Source organism: Citrus clementina, unplaced genomic scaffold (assembly GCF_000493195.1).
Source record: "Citrus clementina cultivar Clemenules unplaced genomic scaffold, Citrus_clementina_v1.0 scaffold_8, whole genome shotgun sequence".
NCBI lineage: Eukaryota > Viridiplantae > Streptophyta > Magnoliopsida > Sapindales > Rutaceae > Citrus > Citrus x clementina.
The window spans coordinates 19,118,399-19,135,588 of NW_006262022.1; the positions used below are offsets into that span (position 1 = coordinate 19,118,399).

General features: G+C 34.1%; 2 protein-coding genes across 3 annotated transcripts; one reads left to right on the forward strand and one right to left on the reverse strand.

Annotated features, from left to right (window-relative positions):
• The first annotated feature begins 5,280 nt into the window (after positions 1-5,280).
• Positions 5,281-12,738, forward strand: LOC18033875 (nicalin-1). Of its 2 annotated transcripts, XM_006424116.2 has the most exons (14): positions 5,281-5,740; positions 5,834-5,994; positions 6,736-6,839; positions 7,580-7,646; positions 8,189-8,281; positions 8,369-8,533; positions 8,680-8,820; positions 8,915-8,992; positions 10,030-10,142; positions 10,232-10,292; positions 10,638-10,805; positions 11,880-11,981; positions 12,172-12,261; positions 12,400-12,738. In XM_006424116.2, the coding sequence occupies exons 1-14, from the start codon at positions 5,461-5,463 to the stop codon at positions 12,460-12,462; spliced, it is 1,686 nt and encodes a 561-aa protein (XP_006424179.1). In that variant the 5' UTR covers positions 5,281-5,460; the 3' UTR covers positions 12,463-12,738. The 2 variants fall into 2 exon arrangements, with proteins under 2 accessions (XP_006424179.1, XP_006424178.2); XM_006424115.2 differs by lacking the exons at positions 11,880-11,981; positions 12,172-12,261; positions 12,400-12,738 and adding an exon at positions 11,585-11,853.
• A 421-nt stretch (positions 12,739-13,159) lies between these two features.
• On the reverse strand, positions 13,160-15,045 carry LOC18034879 (small RNA-binding protein 11, chloroplastic). The gene is made up of 4 exons (XM_006424117.2): positions 14,787-15,045; positions 13,941-14,009; positions 13,753-13,859; positions 13,160-13,676 (listed from the first exon to the last, which is right to left on the reverse strand). Exons 1-4 carry the CDS (start codon positions 14,905-14,907, stop codon positions 13,563-13,565), a joined length of 411 nt encoding a protein of 136 aa, XP_006424180.1. The 5' UTR covers positions 14,908-15,045; the 3' UTR covers positions 13,160-13,562.
• Positions 15,046-17,190: the final 2,145 nt, after the last annotated feature.

The following is a 17,190-nucleotide window of genomic DNA, read 5'->3' on the forward strand; positions in this document are numbered from 1 at the left end:
AGCCATACACTTTTCTCTAAATATATATAATATGAAGGGTTTTTTTTTTCCTTTAAGTAATCGATACGTCTGAAGAGTTGCCTGCAAGTCGGTGTCGAATTTTAGAGTGTGAATTATAATGAATTAATTTGTCTTTTTTTTTTTTTTTTTGACATACTAATTTGTCCTTCTTTCATTTGGAGGTTTTCTAAAGTAACTGATCCGTCTCAAGAACAGACTAAAAACTTTGTAGCATTGACTCATGGACAATTGCTTCATTCTTCTTTTCAAGTCACTAATAACTTTATGAATAATGAATTGAGAATAAGTTTTCCTGTAAAAATTAGTATAGTATTTATATTAATTAACAGGGCAAGTCAGCGACCTAAATTTACATACAACTTTTGATTAAGAATAAATGAATGATCAAGATTACAATTTAATTTGTTTCCTTTTATTTTTTTTTCTCTCCACTAATATACCTCCTGCTTCCGAGGTGTGCACTCCACTTCTTTTTCTTTTTTTTAGTAATAATAGAAATTTTAAATTTTTTATCCCAAATTTCATGCTAAATAATATGTAATTTATTAAGCGATTGATAATTTTTTATAATATTTAAGTGAATTAATTGTATTATCACATCAAGCACATGATGACTACCACATCATTTGAGCATATAAGTTTTTGGGATACAAAATCTAAGATTTGTAACACTTTCTCTTTTAAATTACGGAATAAGATCCTCTTCTAATCTCAGAACTTTACTAAGTTTTTAAAAAAAATTTGTCATGTATGTTTTAATAGTAGTGTATAGATATAATATAACTTCTCAATTTTTTTTATTATTAACTCCTAATCAGTACTTGAGTCAACTTCTTACAATTTTTATTATTAGCGAGTAGACGACCGTGACACACAAGTCATTAAGCCATGCCCGTCACATACAAAAATATCATAAGTGAGAGGAAAAATGATAAGTGTCTCAAGTAATTTTGTCTTCAAAGTCAAGGTGGTACAACTAATTGTAATTTCTGGTGCGAATTAACTTGTTCATCTCACATTATCATGGCGACATTTGCATATAAGTATCTTGATAAACTTTACGTTGGCGAAAATATTTTCCGTTAAAGCAACTGAAACAGCAGAATCTATCATTTTAATAATGTGCACATATGAGGAGATGGCTTGATTTAAATTCCAAATATAATTATATATAGAAGAAGAAAATATCAAAATCATTACTTTGTTTCATCGAGTCTTCAAATACAGTCATTTATTGCTTGGTTTGGGTCCCCACGTAGAATTTCAATTTGCATTATTAGATTGGAAGATTGTGACACACTGACACGTGTGGCTTTAATTAAGCCACTTCACATACACATAAGTCTCACTCGTGATTAATTTTGGAGGGAAAAATAAATTTAAAGGTCTATGATGGTTGATTACTCTTTCACTTTTGTGGACAGAAATTAATTAGTTATAAGAAAAGGAAATGTGCGTATTAGAATATTATCAGATTCATACTGGTTGTGATAAGGTATGCGCTGTTAACCCAGACGATACGTTTGGTTAATTAATTTGGAATACAGTATATTTGAAAAGTTTCTATATGATGACACTCTTGTCCTGTGTACTATCAATTTTCGGGTTCAATGATTATAAAATAAAGTAAACACATCAATAAGTTCTTATTCTAATTTAAGAAACTTAGTGAACAACTTATTTCGATCTCATTTTTTAATTCGAATTCCAACTCATTTTAATTCTCATTCTTTATTCTAGTTCCAAGTTGTTTCGATTCTCATTTCTTATTATAGTTTCAACTCATTTCAATTTTCACACGTTTTGATTATAAATTAGTAGACACCACCACAAATGTAATTAACTCCTAATTAAAGCATGGTGCTTAATTGGACTTGCAATTGATATCATTAAGGGAAATGCAGTCGAGAATATTTACTATTTAGGAATTAGGAGCATTGTCACATGTGCATGAATGGGACGCACGTATCATAAAGCCACTTGACCATTAATGTTTGCCTTACGCGTTAATTTTGAAGGATAATCGATTTTATGGTTGTCAGCTTCTCGCAAATTGATGACCTGTTTGCTTTTTCATTTTTCTTTTCGTTGTTAGTGCGCACCTGTTTGCTTGTTTGATTGAATATAGTACACGAAAATTTGTTTCATTTTCAGTCACTCAAGGATCAAGACTGAGCGCAAACTAGAAGATAACGATAAACATAAGTTTTGACACAGGTGTGTGAAAAAAAAATGAGGAAAGGATCCTTTGATGATTTGATTATATTGAGTTTTGAAGGATCTTTTAATATATATGCATTTTTAGTTTTACATGATCAAGATTTAATTATTTATTATATCACATTTGTTAATGAGTGTATTTACTTAGATAAAATATTGGATTACAAGAGATTCCTAATGTGAAAAATTGCTTTATTTATTTTGAGGTGATGGTGCTAAATTAACTCATACACGTAATGGTTAAAATATGTTTAGTTATTTTAACTTAAATTTTTAACCTAATCTTGCACATAAACTTTGAGTCATTTATCACATGCAATCTAATAACAGATGAACTAACACCATTAAATGCTACTTTGACTATCAATCTGTATCATTAGGTTGCATGAAATAAATGGTTCAAAAATTAAGTTGAAATAACCTCTCCCATACCTAATAAAAGTTTATAAATAACAACACCTGCCTGCTTCTTTCTTTCTTCCTTTTTTCTCATGGTGCATTCACTAAATGAGAATTGGAATGGACTGATATTGGAATAAGAAAATAAAATCAGAATAAATTATTTACTTGAGCTATAGGAATCAGACTGAACTACATTCCCATTTTGGAATATGAATGGATTGTTACAAATTATTAAAATGCCATTTGTTAATTGTTATCCTCAATATTATTTGTATCTATTATAATATATCATAATATATTATAATATTAACAATAATAAGAATAAAAACAATACTAAAACTGAAAATAATAACAATTAAGAAAACAGTAATTAAAATAATAAAATTAACACATTTTTATAATAATTATAATAATAACAACAACTTGGAGGACGATGATTGATAATAATAATAACGATGATGATGATGATAATCATTGTCGTCATCGTCGTCGTCATCATCATCGTTACAATGTTAATAACGAAGATGATGGTCATGAATGGAGATTATGTTCCCAGTTTCGGTGACCAGTTGCTACTGAATAGTGAAGACAGTGATGAACAGTAAAGATTTTGGCCCAAATGAATGGTCATGAACGCACATAGATTTTGGGCCAAACGGAGACAACATGCTTGATCCCAACGACAACTGCTCCTCATGATGATCAGTAATGACGACGACAATTAGCGACAATGAGGCTTGTTTGGGCACGATGACTTAGGAAATTGGCAGCAATGGTGAGATTTAGTTGTTTTTTTTTTTTTAAAAAAAAAGAGGGCTTTTGGTACTTTAATTTGCTAGTAGGGGCAGAATTGGGATTCGATTTTCCATTTTTCATTCTCAAATTAGTGTAGACCCCACAATTCTGGATTCTAATTTCTCAATCATGGAAGTAAATGCACCATAGAGTAATGTGTTAGAATTCAATCATTGGACATAATAAATATTCACCTTTTTGTTTTCCTTTTGAAACAATAACTTTTATCAAAACACAATTCAATATATTGATATCATACCTCTTTAGTTCATTTACCAATTGGTAATTAGTATGCACTAGATTCAAATTTGGATTGATTCGAACAAGTGGAATGAGGAATGAAAATTATAATAAATTGTTCGGTTAAGTTATAGGAATCAGAATCAGAATTGGAATGAATTATATTACTATTGATTTGTTTACTTTATATTGGAATCAGAACAAATTATTATAAAGTACTAAAATATCCTAAGTTAATTATTGTGTTGATCATCATCATTAATTGGGAACGAGCAGATGAAAGATAGAAAGGAAAAAAATGTGCGCAGCATCAACAATGTTTTCTTCTTGCCACAAAATAATAATAATCATCATCATCATCTTCATCATCGTCATTATCCTCATCATCACTAGTGATGAAAGCCCCGTTTTATATTGTGGTTGGACAATTGTACCTTTTAAGTTGCAGTACTAAAATGTTCAGTAAACATTAATTACTACTACTTGAAAGTTAAGTTAATTTGATTTTATACTCACATAATGAAAAGCTTATAATTATTTTTTATTTTTATTAGAACTATAATTTAAAAGTCATATTAAACTTACACTGTCAACTTTTATTTCATAGTTATAATTTTTATATAATAGTTGTAATTTGAAAACTATGACACATTAATACCAAACATGATTGAAATTGGCATGTGTTGGGATTCTTTCTACCCTAGATTCAACTTCTCTACTCTTAAACTCGCTTCAAGAATTATATTGCTCAAGTTGATGATGTAGTATCAAATGATTTTCTCCTAACCAATAAAAGGCAAGTGATCTTTAATGACTGAGCATGAGTACTATTATCGAGTGTACAACACAAAATCTGCCCCAAAGAACTACTTTAGTGCGAGATCAACGTCTAGCGATGCAACAGTGACCGTATGACCGTCGACGCAGTTTAGAGATTGACATGAAGTGCTGGTGGTTCGATGTTGGCATGCCATTAGTCGGATTGTGTTGCGGGTTCAGTTTTGATTGGATGTTTGATGATTTTAATTTTATTTTTTTTCCTTTCATACTTTTGTGCTTTGATCTAAGACAAATTGGGAATTTGAAAATATTGGTAGAGTATTTTAGGAAGTTCTGAAAATGGAAGTTTGATTCCTAATTATTCCTAAATTGGCGTTGGGCCGACCACACCCATTCCCATTTTCATATTCATTTTTACAAGTAATCAACAATCATTTTAAGATCTCATACAAATAATCTATTACCCAGAAAACAATAAATTAACTCTTTTGAATTATCTCCCGCAGTTAGATTTGGTACTTCCAACTAATACAATAACAGATAACTTGTAAAATCGAGCAGTACGAAAGCCCTCTAGAGCCCAAATCTTCGTTCCCCTTGTTTGGACATTGGACCTTCACTATGAGGGGTTTTTGGCAACAAGTCCAGAACGTAACGCCCACTAGACCACCCGTACACTTTAAATTTTTAAAAAATAAAAATAAAATGGAGTGTGAATCAAACGATCAAGTGAAGTCTCCAAATTAACGTGAGAAAATTATAGAGCAAGCATCGGACTCTCGGTAAGAGTGAGTCGCACTATTATAGTATTATTAACAAAAACGAAACAAAACGAAAAACGAAACAAAACACTGTCTCTGTCAAGCGTCTCTCTGATCGCAATTAATTTTCTATTTTAATTATTATGATCACCAGGTCAAATCAAAAGGAACCATAATATTTATTCACCGATTTAAGAAACAATCTCGTTCCCTTTTATTAACCCTAGATCAAAATTCACAAATGGCTCATCGAAAAGCTCGGGAGCGCGACATGCTGGACTCCGTCTACTCGATGCTAGCGCTCGTCTTCATACTTGTCGCTTGCGTCGAGCTCTGTGACGCCGCCACCGTTGTCGACGTCTATCGTCTCATTCAATACGACATCTCCGGCGTCCCGTTTGGATCTCGGCTGGCGAGCCTCAATCACCACGCCGGCTCGCTCCATTTTTCGCCCGGCGCCGATCTGTCACGGACCGTTGTTATGATTCCGGTTCGCGAATTGAACATTAGCTTTGTCACAGGTAGTTTTATTTAGTTTTTTGACGGTTGTCGTTCCTGAATATAAAGCTTTTGAGATTTAAGATTAGTGAGATTGTTTATTTTTAATTTTACAGAGTATGTTTCGCGGAAACATCCGCTAGGAGGCATGTTGTTTTTGCTTCCTGAAATATTTAGACTTGAAAATGGAGGCGGTGGCAAGGATGTACGTGAAAAGGAAGTGGTGAAGAATGTGTTGTTGGAATTGGAAAAGTTGCTTGTGCATGCCAAATTGCCAGTGAGTCTTTATTCAGATGTCTTATTAAGTTTCTTATTTCATTGTTAAGTTATGTTTGGAACTGAGTGTTTTGGAATGAAATCAGTACTTGTTTAGTGTAAGGGGGTGGGCTAGTTAGTAAGTAAACATGAGATTTTTACTTAAGCAGAAGCACAACAGTTGCAAAGATGAACTTAGGAGTTTTACTTCATAGTTACTAAAATTGACGGTAAACTTGCATAGTTGCATGGTGCACTTCCAAAGAACATTCATGTATGACTGTTTGCTTATATGTTTCTTTTGCATTCCGACATTCTTATCTTGAAGTTGTCGTGTTGTGCAAACATAGTATCAAATAATATTGCTGATTGTTGGATAAGTTGAAGTTGTCGTCTTGTGCAAATAAAGTGTCAAATAATATTGCTGATTGTTGTCGTATAACTGACTGTTGCATAAGTTGAAGTTGTCGTGTTGTGCAAAGATATTATCAAATAATATTAGTAACTGTTGTCCTATAACTGACTGTTGCATAAGCTGAAGTTGTTGTTGCATGCAAATATAGTATCAAATTTATATTACTGAATGTTGCACAAAATCTATCATATTTGGAATGTTCTCTCTGGATGGTTTTTGGATTGGAATCGAGAAAATAACATAATATTATAGCAGCACTTCCCAGTTTCACATTTTTCATTAACTATTTTCGCTTCTGTGTTGATTTTAATAAGTGCTCACCTTGATGGTGGAATGTTTTTGTTGCAGTATCCTGTCTATTTTGCATTTGAGAATGATGAAATTGATGCTGTATTGGATGATGTCAAGAAGAATGATGCCACTGGTCAACCTGCCACTGCAACAACTGGAGGGTTAGTTGATAACTCTGTGATTGAAAATGCTGGATATTTTGTAAGTTATGTGTATCCTCTGGAATGTGAACTGTATGGAAAAGTTTGGTATCTATCCATAGAAATTTCAGATACTTTGGCCATCCTTAGGAATTGCATCTCCCAATTATCTATAGTGGATTTTTTTATCTGCTTGAGTATTTGAGTGAGAAACATCTGATTCCATTGCCCTAAACTCTCTACTAGGATATTTACAAAGAAGCCAAAGGTGCATATGATTCTCTTTTGGAAAATGTAACAAACTTTGGGGAACTCCTAGTAGTGATTATCTTCTGGTGAATATGCATCTCATCAGTTGTTTTGGTCCAACACCGCTGTTTTTTTGCCAACTGAGTCCTTTTCATAAATAACATTTTCTGGTAAAGGGCTTTGATTCTTTTCTATCCTTTAGGGTTTTCTCACCTTTAGAGATCATGTATTTCTCTGATTTTACATGTTTCATTCCTTGTTTCTTGACATTACTGTACTTCATTTCATTTTATGGTTAGCCGTGTCCAGAAGGGCATACTTGTGCATTATTTCTCTGATTTTATATGTTCCATTCCTTGTATCTTGACATTACTGTGCTACATTTATTTTAAGGTTGGCCATGTCCAGAATGGCATAATTGTGCACTCTCTAATTTTTGTCATGTTGGATTGATAAGAAAATTCTGTTCTACTTTTGTTGTTGATATCTTATTTTTTACCTCTGCTTTGCAGATACAAGCTTGTCATCCCAATAGCAGAACCTAAGAAAGTTGCATCCCCCACCATAACAAACATCCAGGTGCCTAGTCAATGCTTAACTTCTGTTTGTTTGTATGTTTGTTCTAGTAAATTGGGAAGATCGTGCATGTGAAACAGCCTTTAGTACTCAGTTTCATATGATGGCAGTGGCTGCTTTAGTATAAATAACCTCATTTTTGTTTAAACCATCTTAAAGATCTGAACCAATAAATAGTTTATTGCAAGTTGCTTCTTCAGTTCTTTGCTTGCTTCTTAATTCCTGACCGGGTTCCAATTTCCAACTTCTGACAATGCTAACTTGTCAATATGAGTTCCTCTGCTACCTATTATCAATTCTTTTGCCCTTGCTGGAAACATTCTTTTATACATTGATATTCTTAGCATCGAATTTATAATAATATTGCCTTGGCTTCTGTCATTGATACCAAATACAATTGAATTAATTTAATAGAGTTATTAATATCACATAGCATTCATGAAATCAGTAATTAATACCCTTTTTGGTTCCTGAAGTTATGAATCCTTCTGATGGTGCTTGCCTTTCAAGAACTTGAAAACTGAGTATTCTTTCAAGTGATGCAGGGATGGTTGCAAGGATTAAAAGCTGATGGAGATGCAAATCAGCTGCCAACAATTGCTATAGTAGCATCATATGATACATTTGGGGCTGCTCCTGTATGTAATTTATTACGTATCACTTATCTATTCAAAATTTTATGTATTAGTCACTGATCCATGTGACTCTGTGATAATTACTTGTAGGCATTATCTGTCGGAAGTGATAGCAATGGTAGCGGTGTTGTGGCACTTCTTGAGGTAGCTAGGTTATTCTCTCTTCTCTACTCAAATCCTAAAACTAGAGGAAGGTACAATATACTTTTTGGACTGACGTCAGGTGGACCTTATAACTACAATGGAACACATAAGGTACTTAACTCTTCTTCGTTGACTCATTTTAATTAGTTATATCTCAGGTGCTTATTTCTTTCTATACCTTCTTTTTATTATGGTTATATAATTCCTTTTTATCTTTTCTTCACTTCTTTGTGTGTCTTCGTATCCTACCTTTCCAGTGGCTTCGAAGTTTTGATCAGCGGTTGCGTGAGAGCATTGACTATGCTATCTGCTTAAATAGTGTTGGTTCATGGAATAATGAACTATGGATTCATGTATCTAAGCCTCCAGAAAATGCCTACATAAAGCAAATATTTGAGGTAAGCTAATACACATCTCAAGAATCTATTTAACTTGTGGTTTATTGTTTATAGTTTATTCGCTGCCATATAGTTTAATGGATTGGCTGTGTAGGGTTTCACAAATGTAGCTGAGGAGTTGGGCTTCAAAGTTGGCCTAAAGCACAAGAAAATAAATATCTCGAATCCTCGAGTAAGTAGGTGTAGATGAATGATTGAATTTAAGCTTATGATTTTCTTTTATCATTTTACTGAGCAAACCAAAACTATTACGGGTCATTACAAGAAGTCAAGAAATAGCTAGTAGATATTACAGGGTTAGATGTTTGGTAGGTCATGATAGCCATGAGTGATGCTGACGGGCTTTATGTGTAAGCTAGGTGGCATGTTCTAATATATATATGTATATGTATATGTGTGGGTGTGTGTGGGTGTGTGTGTATGAAATAAAGAGATATATATTCACGTATATGTATACGAAACAAAGAAAGGAAACAAAGAAACTAGTATTAATAAGAACAATAATAACAAAACGTGAAGTCAGCAGAGAAAGAACCCCCAATGGTGGCATGTTCTAATGTTATTGCACTAAATTCCTAGATAAATAATAAGAACCAGAAATAGATATGCCTCTGATTTTTGTTGGGTAGATTCTCTGTTGGAATAATAGGTGCATCTACAATTTTGTGGTCATTTGGTGAGAGTTTACAGTTATATTAGCTTTTGTTATTTCTTTGGCCTTGAAAGCTTAAGCTCCAAATCTTCTGGACTCTAATTTAATGGAAAACTCTGGACAACCTCAAGTTTTTATATGTTTAGTTTGATAGCTAATATGATTTCATCTTCCCAACTGGATAATTCGATTACGATTTTACATGGCTATGTTATCTGGGAATTGTTACAAATATAAATGAGGATAATACCTTTTGGCCATTCAGTGGCTGATGAAAGTGGTGACAACTTGAGAAAGTGTTACTTTAGAATTAACATTAAGATAATTAGAATATGCCATAAATTGCTTGATTCATCTATAAATATCTTTGTGTTCATGTTTCATACTCTATGTATGAATTCTTTTCACTAATCTGCAATTCAGTATATATTGGGGCAAACGTTTTGTTGGACAATTTATCTAACTGATAATTGAAGAAATCTGATGTGTCTATCTTGCTTTGGTTTTGTTTTTATATGTCTATTTAGTTCAGGTGATAAAGCTGCTTTCTGCTGTAGGTAGCTTGGGAGCATGAACAATTTTCAAGACTGAGAGTTACTGCCGCTACCCTTTCTGAGCTCTCTGCTGCTCCTGAGCTTTTGGAAAGCACTGGAGGCTTGTTGGATAGCAGGTTACGTTTCAAATTTAATCCTATTTATCTGATTCCTGGAGTTTCTACTGGATTTAGATTGTATTTGCTGAACTATTGATCCCATGCAGGCATTTTGTTGATGAAACATCATTTATCAGAAGTGTCCAGTTAGTTGCTGAATCTCTTGCTGTAAGTTTAATATATTGAGAGGTACATGTTGGTTATAATGTTTCATGTGATTGTATATGCATATTTTTATAGATTGACTTTACCAGTGTGCATTTTAAGAGACTGACTCTCTACTAGTGTTTATATCATAGTTTAGTTACCAGGAAGCTTGCTGGGAATTCCCCAAGTAAAAACTGAGTGATCATTGACCCCACTGCATAATAAAATACTTGTAGAGTTGTTGCTGGATCAATAAGTTAAATCTTCCAAGTATCTTGCACGCACTTGAAAGTTGATTATTGTTTAAGTTGCGTAAAAATTCATTGTTTTATGTTTTCTGATGGGTCCTTTTCCTTTCTTGTCCAGAGACATATTTATGGTTACCAAGGAAAGAATATTCAAATTTTTGCAGACAACAGTAGCTTGGCTGTCAACCCCTCTTACATACGGTCTTGGTTGGATCTGTTGTCACAAACTCCTCGAGTGGCGCCATTTATCTCAAAGAATGACCCATTTATCATGGCACTGAAAAAGGTTTCTTTCTTTCACATTTTCACGGTTATGTACGTATTGCTTATTTTGATGATCACGTGGAAAGTGTTGGAAATTGTTGAATCATCATAAATATATCTTCTTCTTTACTGCTTTTCACTTTTCAGCTTTTCACTACTTATATTTGACTTCAATGAACTTGGTGGCACTTTGTGGAATTGATTTGTTACTTTCAGTTTTCTGCATGTTTGTAGGCTTTACCGACTTATGTTTAATGTCAGTAATCTGATATAATTTCAATGGAAGTAAGTGGAACTACATAGGGATATTGTATTCCTTTCAGGGTTATGTCTGCTTGGTTGAACTATAATGGTTGTAAAGATTTAATGAAGTTCCCTCAAATGTCGTGTACTTGTGTTGCAATCTTTTGAAACAGATCACTTCATTTTAATCTTTATCTCATGGATTGATGAGTCAAAAGTAGACTTATTTAATCGTGCAACTAAAATGCATTTGGTTCCAGTGGGATGTAGTATCGTAGCTTACTAAGATTGTCCAAGGTCATTTGGGTAAAGGCAGCTGGTATTTTTCTTTAGGCTGCTTGGGGCTTTGGATTTGTGTTTGTTCATGCCTATGGGTTAGTTTAGAATAGGGGACAGGTCCAAGTAAGAGTTCACTTGTCTTAGTGTCCATTCAATATGGTTTCTTTATGGGACTAAAGAGCTTTTTTAGATGTGAAAACTGTTTCAAACTGTTTTCCTTGTTTGGTTTAACTAAAGAAGAGCTTGTGGAAGATTAAAAATGTTTTCTGTTTTCTGTAGGAAGCTTTTAGGAGATTTTTTTGGGCTTTTTTGAAAGGTTAAATTGTCAAAAATACTTCATGTCATTGTTTGCTAAAAGATGTGATGGACAGCCAAACAACCAACAACATTTTGTTAAAAGCTCTACTGGTATAAGATCTACTTGAAGAAGCTTATACCAAACAGACTCTCAGACTGAATAACTTGATCTTGAGTTTGTAAAATTGGGCCCAGAAAGTCCACTAACAACCCTGCTTTGGTGAGACAGCCCAAGCCTATTACTTTGTATAACCTTATTATATATATTTGATGGCAGGAACTGGCCGATCATACTGACGAGGTGATCATGCAACATGAGGTGCTTGACGGGATGTTTACTTTCTATGATTCAACTAAAGCTAGCCTCAACATATATCAGGTGCCTGCTTGTTTTTACCTTCTAGATGCTAATATTGTTTAGACGTGTAATCTCTCTCTCCATTGAACACTAGATGGCTCGTCTCAACCCTTTTACGTACTTCAGACTCCTTCATTAGCTTTTCATGTATAAAGTTTTGATCTTTTTCCTTCATTTGCTTGAAGCTCATTACTGCAGATTTGTTTTACAGGTTGCTAGTGTAACATTCGACTTGCTGTTGCTTCTAGTGCTGGGATCGTATTTAATTGTGCTTTTCAGCTTTCTTGTCATCACAACTAGGGTATGACTCTTTCTCCATATCAAGCTTGAAGTTCTAAATTTCAGTTTTATCTTGTATTCGGTGTTTTATAATTTTGTTGCAAACAGATTAGAATAGAAACTTCAAAAGTTCCAAGTGACTAACAATGTTTTCCAACAGGGTCTTGATGATCTAATCAGTTTGTTTCGAAGACCCCCATCCCGTAAGGTAAAAACAGCTTGATGCAGAAGCACAATGCTGCACCGGTCCTGTGTAACTATTTCAGAGAAGATTCTCTCTCGTAACGTAGGTGGAAGTCTCCCAGGAGAAGTTGGCAAATGACAACTACGAATGTGTTATGGTTTAGTTCAGTGACACGAAGGATAGTTTTCAACAATTGATCCTAGGAAGATGTCCATAGCTTGTTGTGCCAAAAACAGAAATTCTAAGATGCGAAAAAATTTTGTTGAGATTCATTTTTCATCTGGCTATTACAGCCGACCTTGTTTTTTTTTTTTTTTTTTGGGGCAGAGAATAATGCTTATATGATTTCTGAATTTGGTGACTATAGCGGATAGAGACAGTAAGCCAAGAGAAATGTCTGAATTATTCGAAAGATTAATTAATCTTTGCTTATCGCATTAGATGATCTATGAGCGGAATTTCTTACAACAAAAGATGCGTGTTCATCGGCTTGTATCTAGACTCGTCATGCATATTTTACATATATATATATATATAGAGAGAGAGAGAGAGAGAGAGAAATTCTAGAATATCACTTATATATTATAAGTAATTGATGCATGCATGTATGTACACACTTTGAGAAGACTCAGACCATTAATTTTCTTTTGAGCCAACCAACAGAACGTACATTTCTTGCACGAATTTGTAACCGAAACCGCAGTTGGGAAAATTATCAGATGGAATAAAACTATCATGCCCCAAGGTGCCAATGATATTTTTTTTTTTTAAGCTTATGAGCACTTCAATCAACTTGGGTCATATTTACACAAGGGCACATGATATCAATCCAATGGCTATTATATCATCTAAAATCCAGAACCAACAGTCTCCCATTTTCCCGTTCTCTACGCTGTTCATATTATCACAAATTGAAGATTGCAAGGCAGCCGCAGATCCCATGCAATCTCCCAGATCTTTGCTCTTTCCTTGTAGCAGTTAGTCAAACAGTAAACAGAGATATCCCATGTCAACAAGAAGGTAATCATAAAAGAACAACAGAATTGTAAAATATATTTTGTTATAGATGAAATGATTTGAGCACCCATGTATCCAGCATTAAGGACACCGCAATATATTCATATGAAATGTAAAACAATTTAATGTCGGCTATCTTCAGCTGACTGAGGAGGTTGTCTCGCAAGTGGCACATCAGTATTGTAACGTCTGCTGGGTCTTACATTGTCCACAAAAAGGACTCGTCCATCTAGTAACTGCAAGTATATACTGGGTGATGCTTAAACTCAACAATTTAAGCATGGTAAATCAGAGAAAATGATGCAATTTTACCTTCCCATTCATCTCTGTCAAGGCATTTTGGGCTTCCTCTTCTGTGCTGAAAGTCACGTACCCATAACCTTTTGATCTGTTCTTACCTTTATCTGTTATTATTGTTGCTGCAAAAGGAAAAGAATTGGATATTAGAAAATAGTGCAGATGGAACAGGGGTTGAGACTTAAAATAGAAATAGAACAAACCCTCAGTGACTTGGCCAAATTGTGAAAAAGCATCAGCTAACATCTCTTCAGTGGTTGAGAAAGATACGCCTGTGGAACATGCCAATTATTTTATCACAATTAGATGGTAAGATTGCAAGTTCTGCAGCCAAAAGTAGTACACAACTGAAGGAAGGAAATAAAAAATATGAACATGTTTTCAGTCTCAGTTACTTGTGAAACATTTACAAGTTCAAGGGAATTAGATAGATGCGTGGCTAAGTTTGATATTTTGGACCAAAAAGGGCAAACAGATGAATCCAGATAATTAAGAAAAGCATCAATTCCAATGCAACTGTGGACAACGGAATTGCCTTCCCTATGAGAGTAGAGGGCCTGAAAACGAGCAAAAACCTACTGATGCATCTACAGAAGCTCACATTCACAAATCACATGCTGCGTGATTAAACCACCGGATGGTCTTACTATACAGTGAAGAATGTAATAATTAACGACCTGATAAGGCTACAAGGTGAAGAAACTATTCACCAGAAAAGTTCAAAATAAAATCAGAGTGGCTTTGATTTTTGAAAAAATGAAACAACATCACTTGAGCAACAATATAAAATTATTCAAAGAAATCTCTAGGTCAGTATTCAAATATATGGATTCGTCCATTCCACCACAACCTCAAAAATCAGAACCAAGGACCCCCCATTTGGATTCGATTGATTAATTTGAGCAATATAAAATCGGATCTTGAACTTCCCTAATCAAAATTTATATTCCACACAATCGGTTCCTTTAACATGATCCATCACATAATATTTTGTTTGCAAAATAAAGAAAAAAGATGACATAATAGAAACACTCCCAGAGAGAGAATACCTTTGACGAAAAGCTTAGAAGTGAATCCTCTGTAAGATACGAGTTGGGCTGCTGAAATTTTCAAGTTTGAATGAGAGACTGCGCCATTTCTGAAAATGTTTTTTCGTATTAGCGCCGCCATTTTTGCAAGGGAGAGTAAATAAATAACAACGCAACAGGTGAGCAGAAGAAGCCCAATTTAGTACTTCAGTTATATGCCATGTTTGTGATCAAAATTGAATGGTTAAATTATGTTGTTTCCAATAATTTATGCTGCATCTGTTTTAATAATAAAGAAATCTTGCATTAAAATTAAAATTAGGGTAATGCCTGATTTTATAAATAGATTGCAATGTGATTTTGAAAAATAAAAAAATAATTTACAAAATGTTTATGACATAATTTTGATTTTTCTTTAAAAAAAAAACAAAAGTAATAGAGAATGAGGGCTACAAACTTTGTATCTGAAACGGTCGTTCGATTATTTGTAAATGAAAGCAACGGTCAGATATTGGTGGCTTATGAAAATAGGCAATCATGATGACTAACAAGTGAATTTTTTTTTTTAATCTTTTTTACACTACTATATTACAATCATAATCCCATTAATATTATTGATGTAGATTTCTGGTCAATCAGTGAATTAATTTAAGTGGGGGCGTTATAAAAACTAAAAAGACACAAAGAACTAATGCGGTTCAGCCTTTGACCTACGTCCACGGATAGAAAAAATAAATATTTTATTAAGACCGCGATTACAACTCAACTCTCACTCTCTTTGCTACTTTTTTAGTGCTCGTCCTCATACGATTAGGGATCTTTGTTTTTATATCCTTCAACTGATAAAATCCTTTTCTCACTCAAACTCTTTTTAATTCTCCTCTATCCCCTACGATTTGAATTACAAAATATTTTTATTTTTTATAGGTTGTATTTATGTCAAACTTTATTTAATTTACTTAAGCAATGTCCTTCCAACGTTGACTTTTATCTTGCTGGGCCCGACTCAACAATAACCCTTTTATTTAGACTTGGCATTTTCTATGGGATCCATAATTTACAACTGGGTCAAAGGTCTCATCGTTTAGAATCCATGACTTTTTGCTATCCTGCACTCCTAAAAATCATGATTTCTGCTCCTCATTCCTGTGGACTATGGTTCTTGCTCCCTGAGGAGCATGACTCCTGCTCCCTATTCTTGGAGGAGCATGGTTCTTGCTCCCCATTCCTAGGGACCGTGGCTTTTGCTCCCTAAAGAGCATGACTCCTACTCCCCATTATTGGGGAAGCATAGTTTTTCATGCTCCTTGGTGGAGTATGGTTCTGCTTCCTAAAGAGCATGACTCTTGTCCTTTATTCTTGGGAGCTTGCTCCCAATATGCTCTTTATTCTTGAGGGACATCACTTTTTGCCGCACATCTTTATTTATTTTTATATTTTCTACAAAAGATGCTCCTCAACTCTTAGTTTCTTATTCCACCAAAAGTATAAGAGCTCAAATTGTTTTTCTCTACTTATTTCTATATAAACCATCCTTTGCACCTTTTACCCACATTGTGGAGCTTTAATCATTTGGTTCTTCACTTTCCTTGATGAGTGTCTTTTCTTTTCTCCTTGTTTTTAGAAATTTTAATTTCTTCTTATTTTGAAATTTCAACTCTAACTCTTTTTGTCATGAGTATATTGAAGATGACGATGGTTGCTGTCATATATAATCTGACCAATTACCTCTTGCTGTAAATTTTACTTATGCGTCATTTGTTCCTAGTAACCAAACGAACCTCCAACCCAACATTGACTGGTCCATCAATGAGGTGGGGAATACAACTTTTGAAAAATCTATTTCATCCATTAGAGTCAAATATGAAATGTCAAGTTCAATTGAACTTAGGAAGCCTCAAATTGGCGAGTTCGCCAGCCAACCTCCTCTTGGGGTTGTTGCCTTTCATCCATATTTTTTTTGTTTTGATGTTAGGTTACCGTTGCACCCTTTCTTGAGATATATGTTGATTTATCTAAACTGTGCCCCAGCACAACTTTCCCCCAATATCTGGTGTGCTATGATTGGCATGTACATCTTATGAAAATTGAGAGGTTTTCCAGATCCCACATTTAATTAGTTTCAGCGAATTACCAGCTAATGAACCTTTCAGATGATAAAGATTCTCTTCTCAAGGGTTGGCATTATGTCCATACTTGGGATAAGTCTCTCCCTCTAATCATCCATGGTAAATCTCATGTTGGTTCTTGGAAAGATTCTTACTTTTTTGCCCTTGGGGATTGGGAGCTAGAAAATTCTCCTAGTATGTTTCCTAGGTATCAAGTTCAAACCCACTTTTCTACTCTCAGTAGCTTCATAAGAAATTTCGACAGAATGTGTTTTTCTTTATCAATGTACTTACTCTCTTTTTTTTTTTTCAATGTC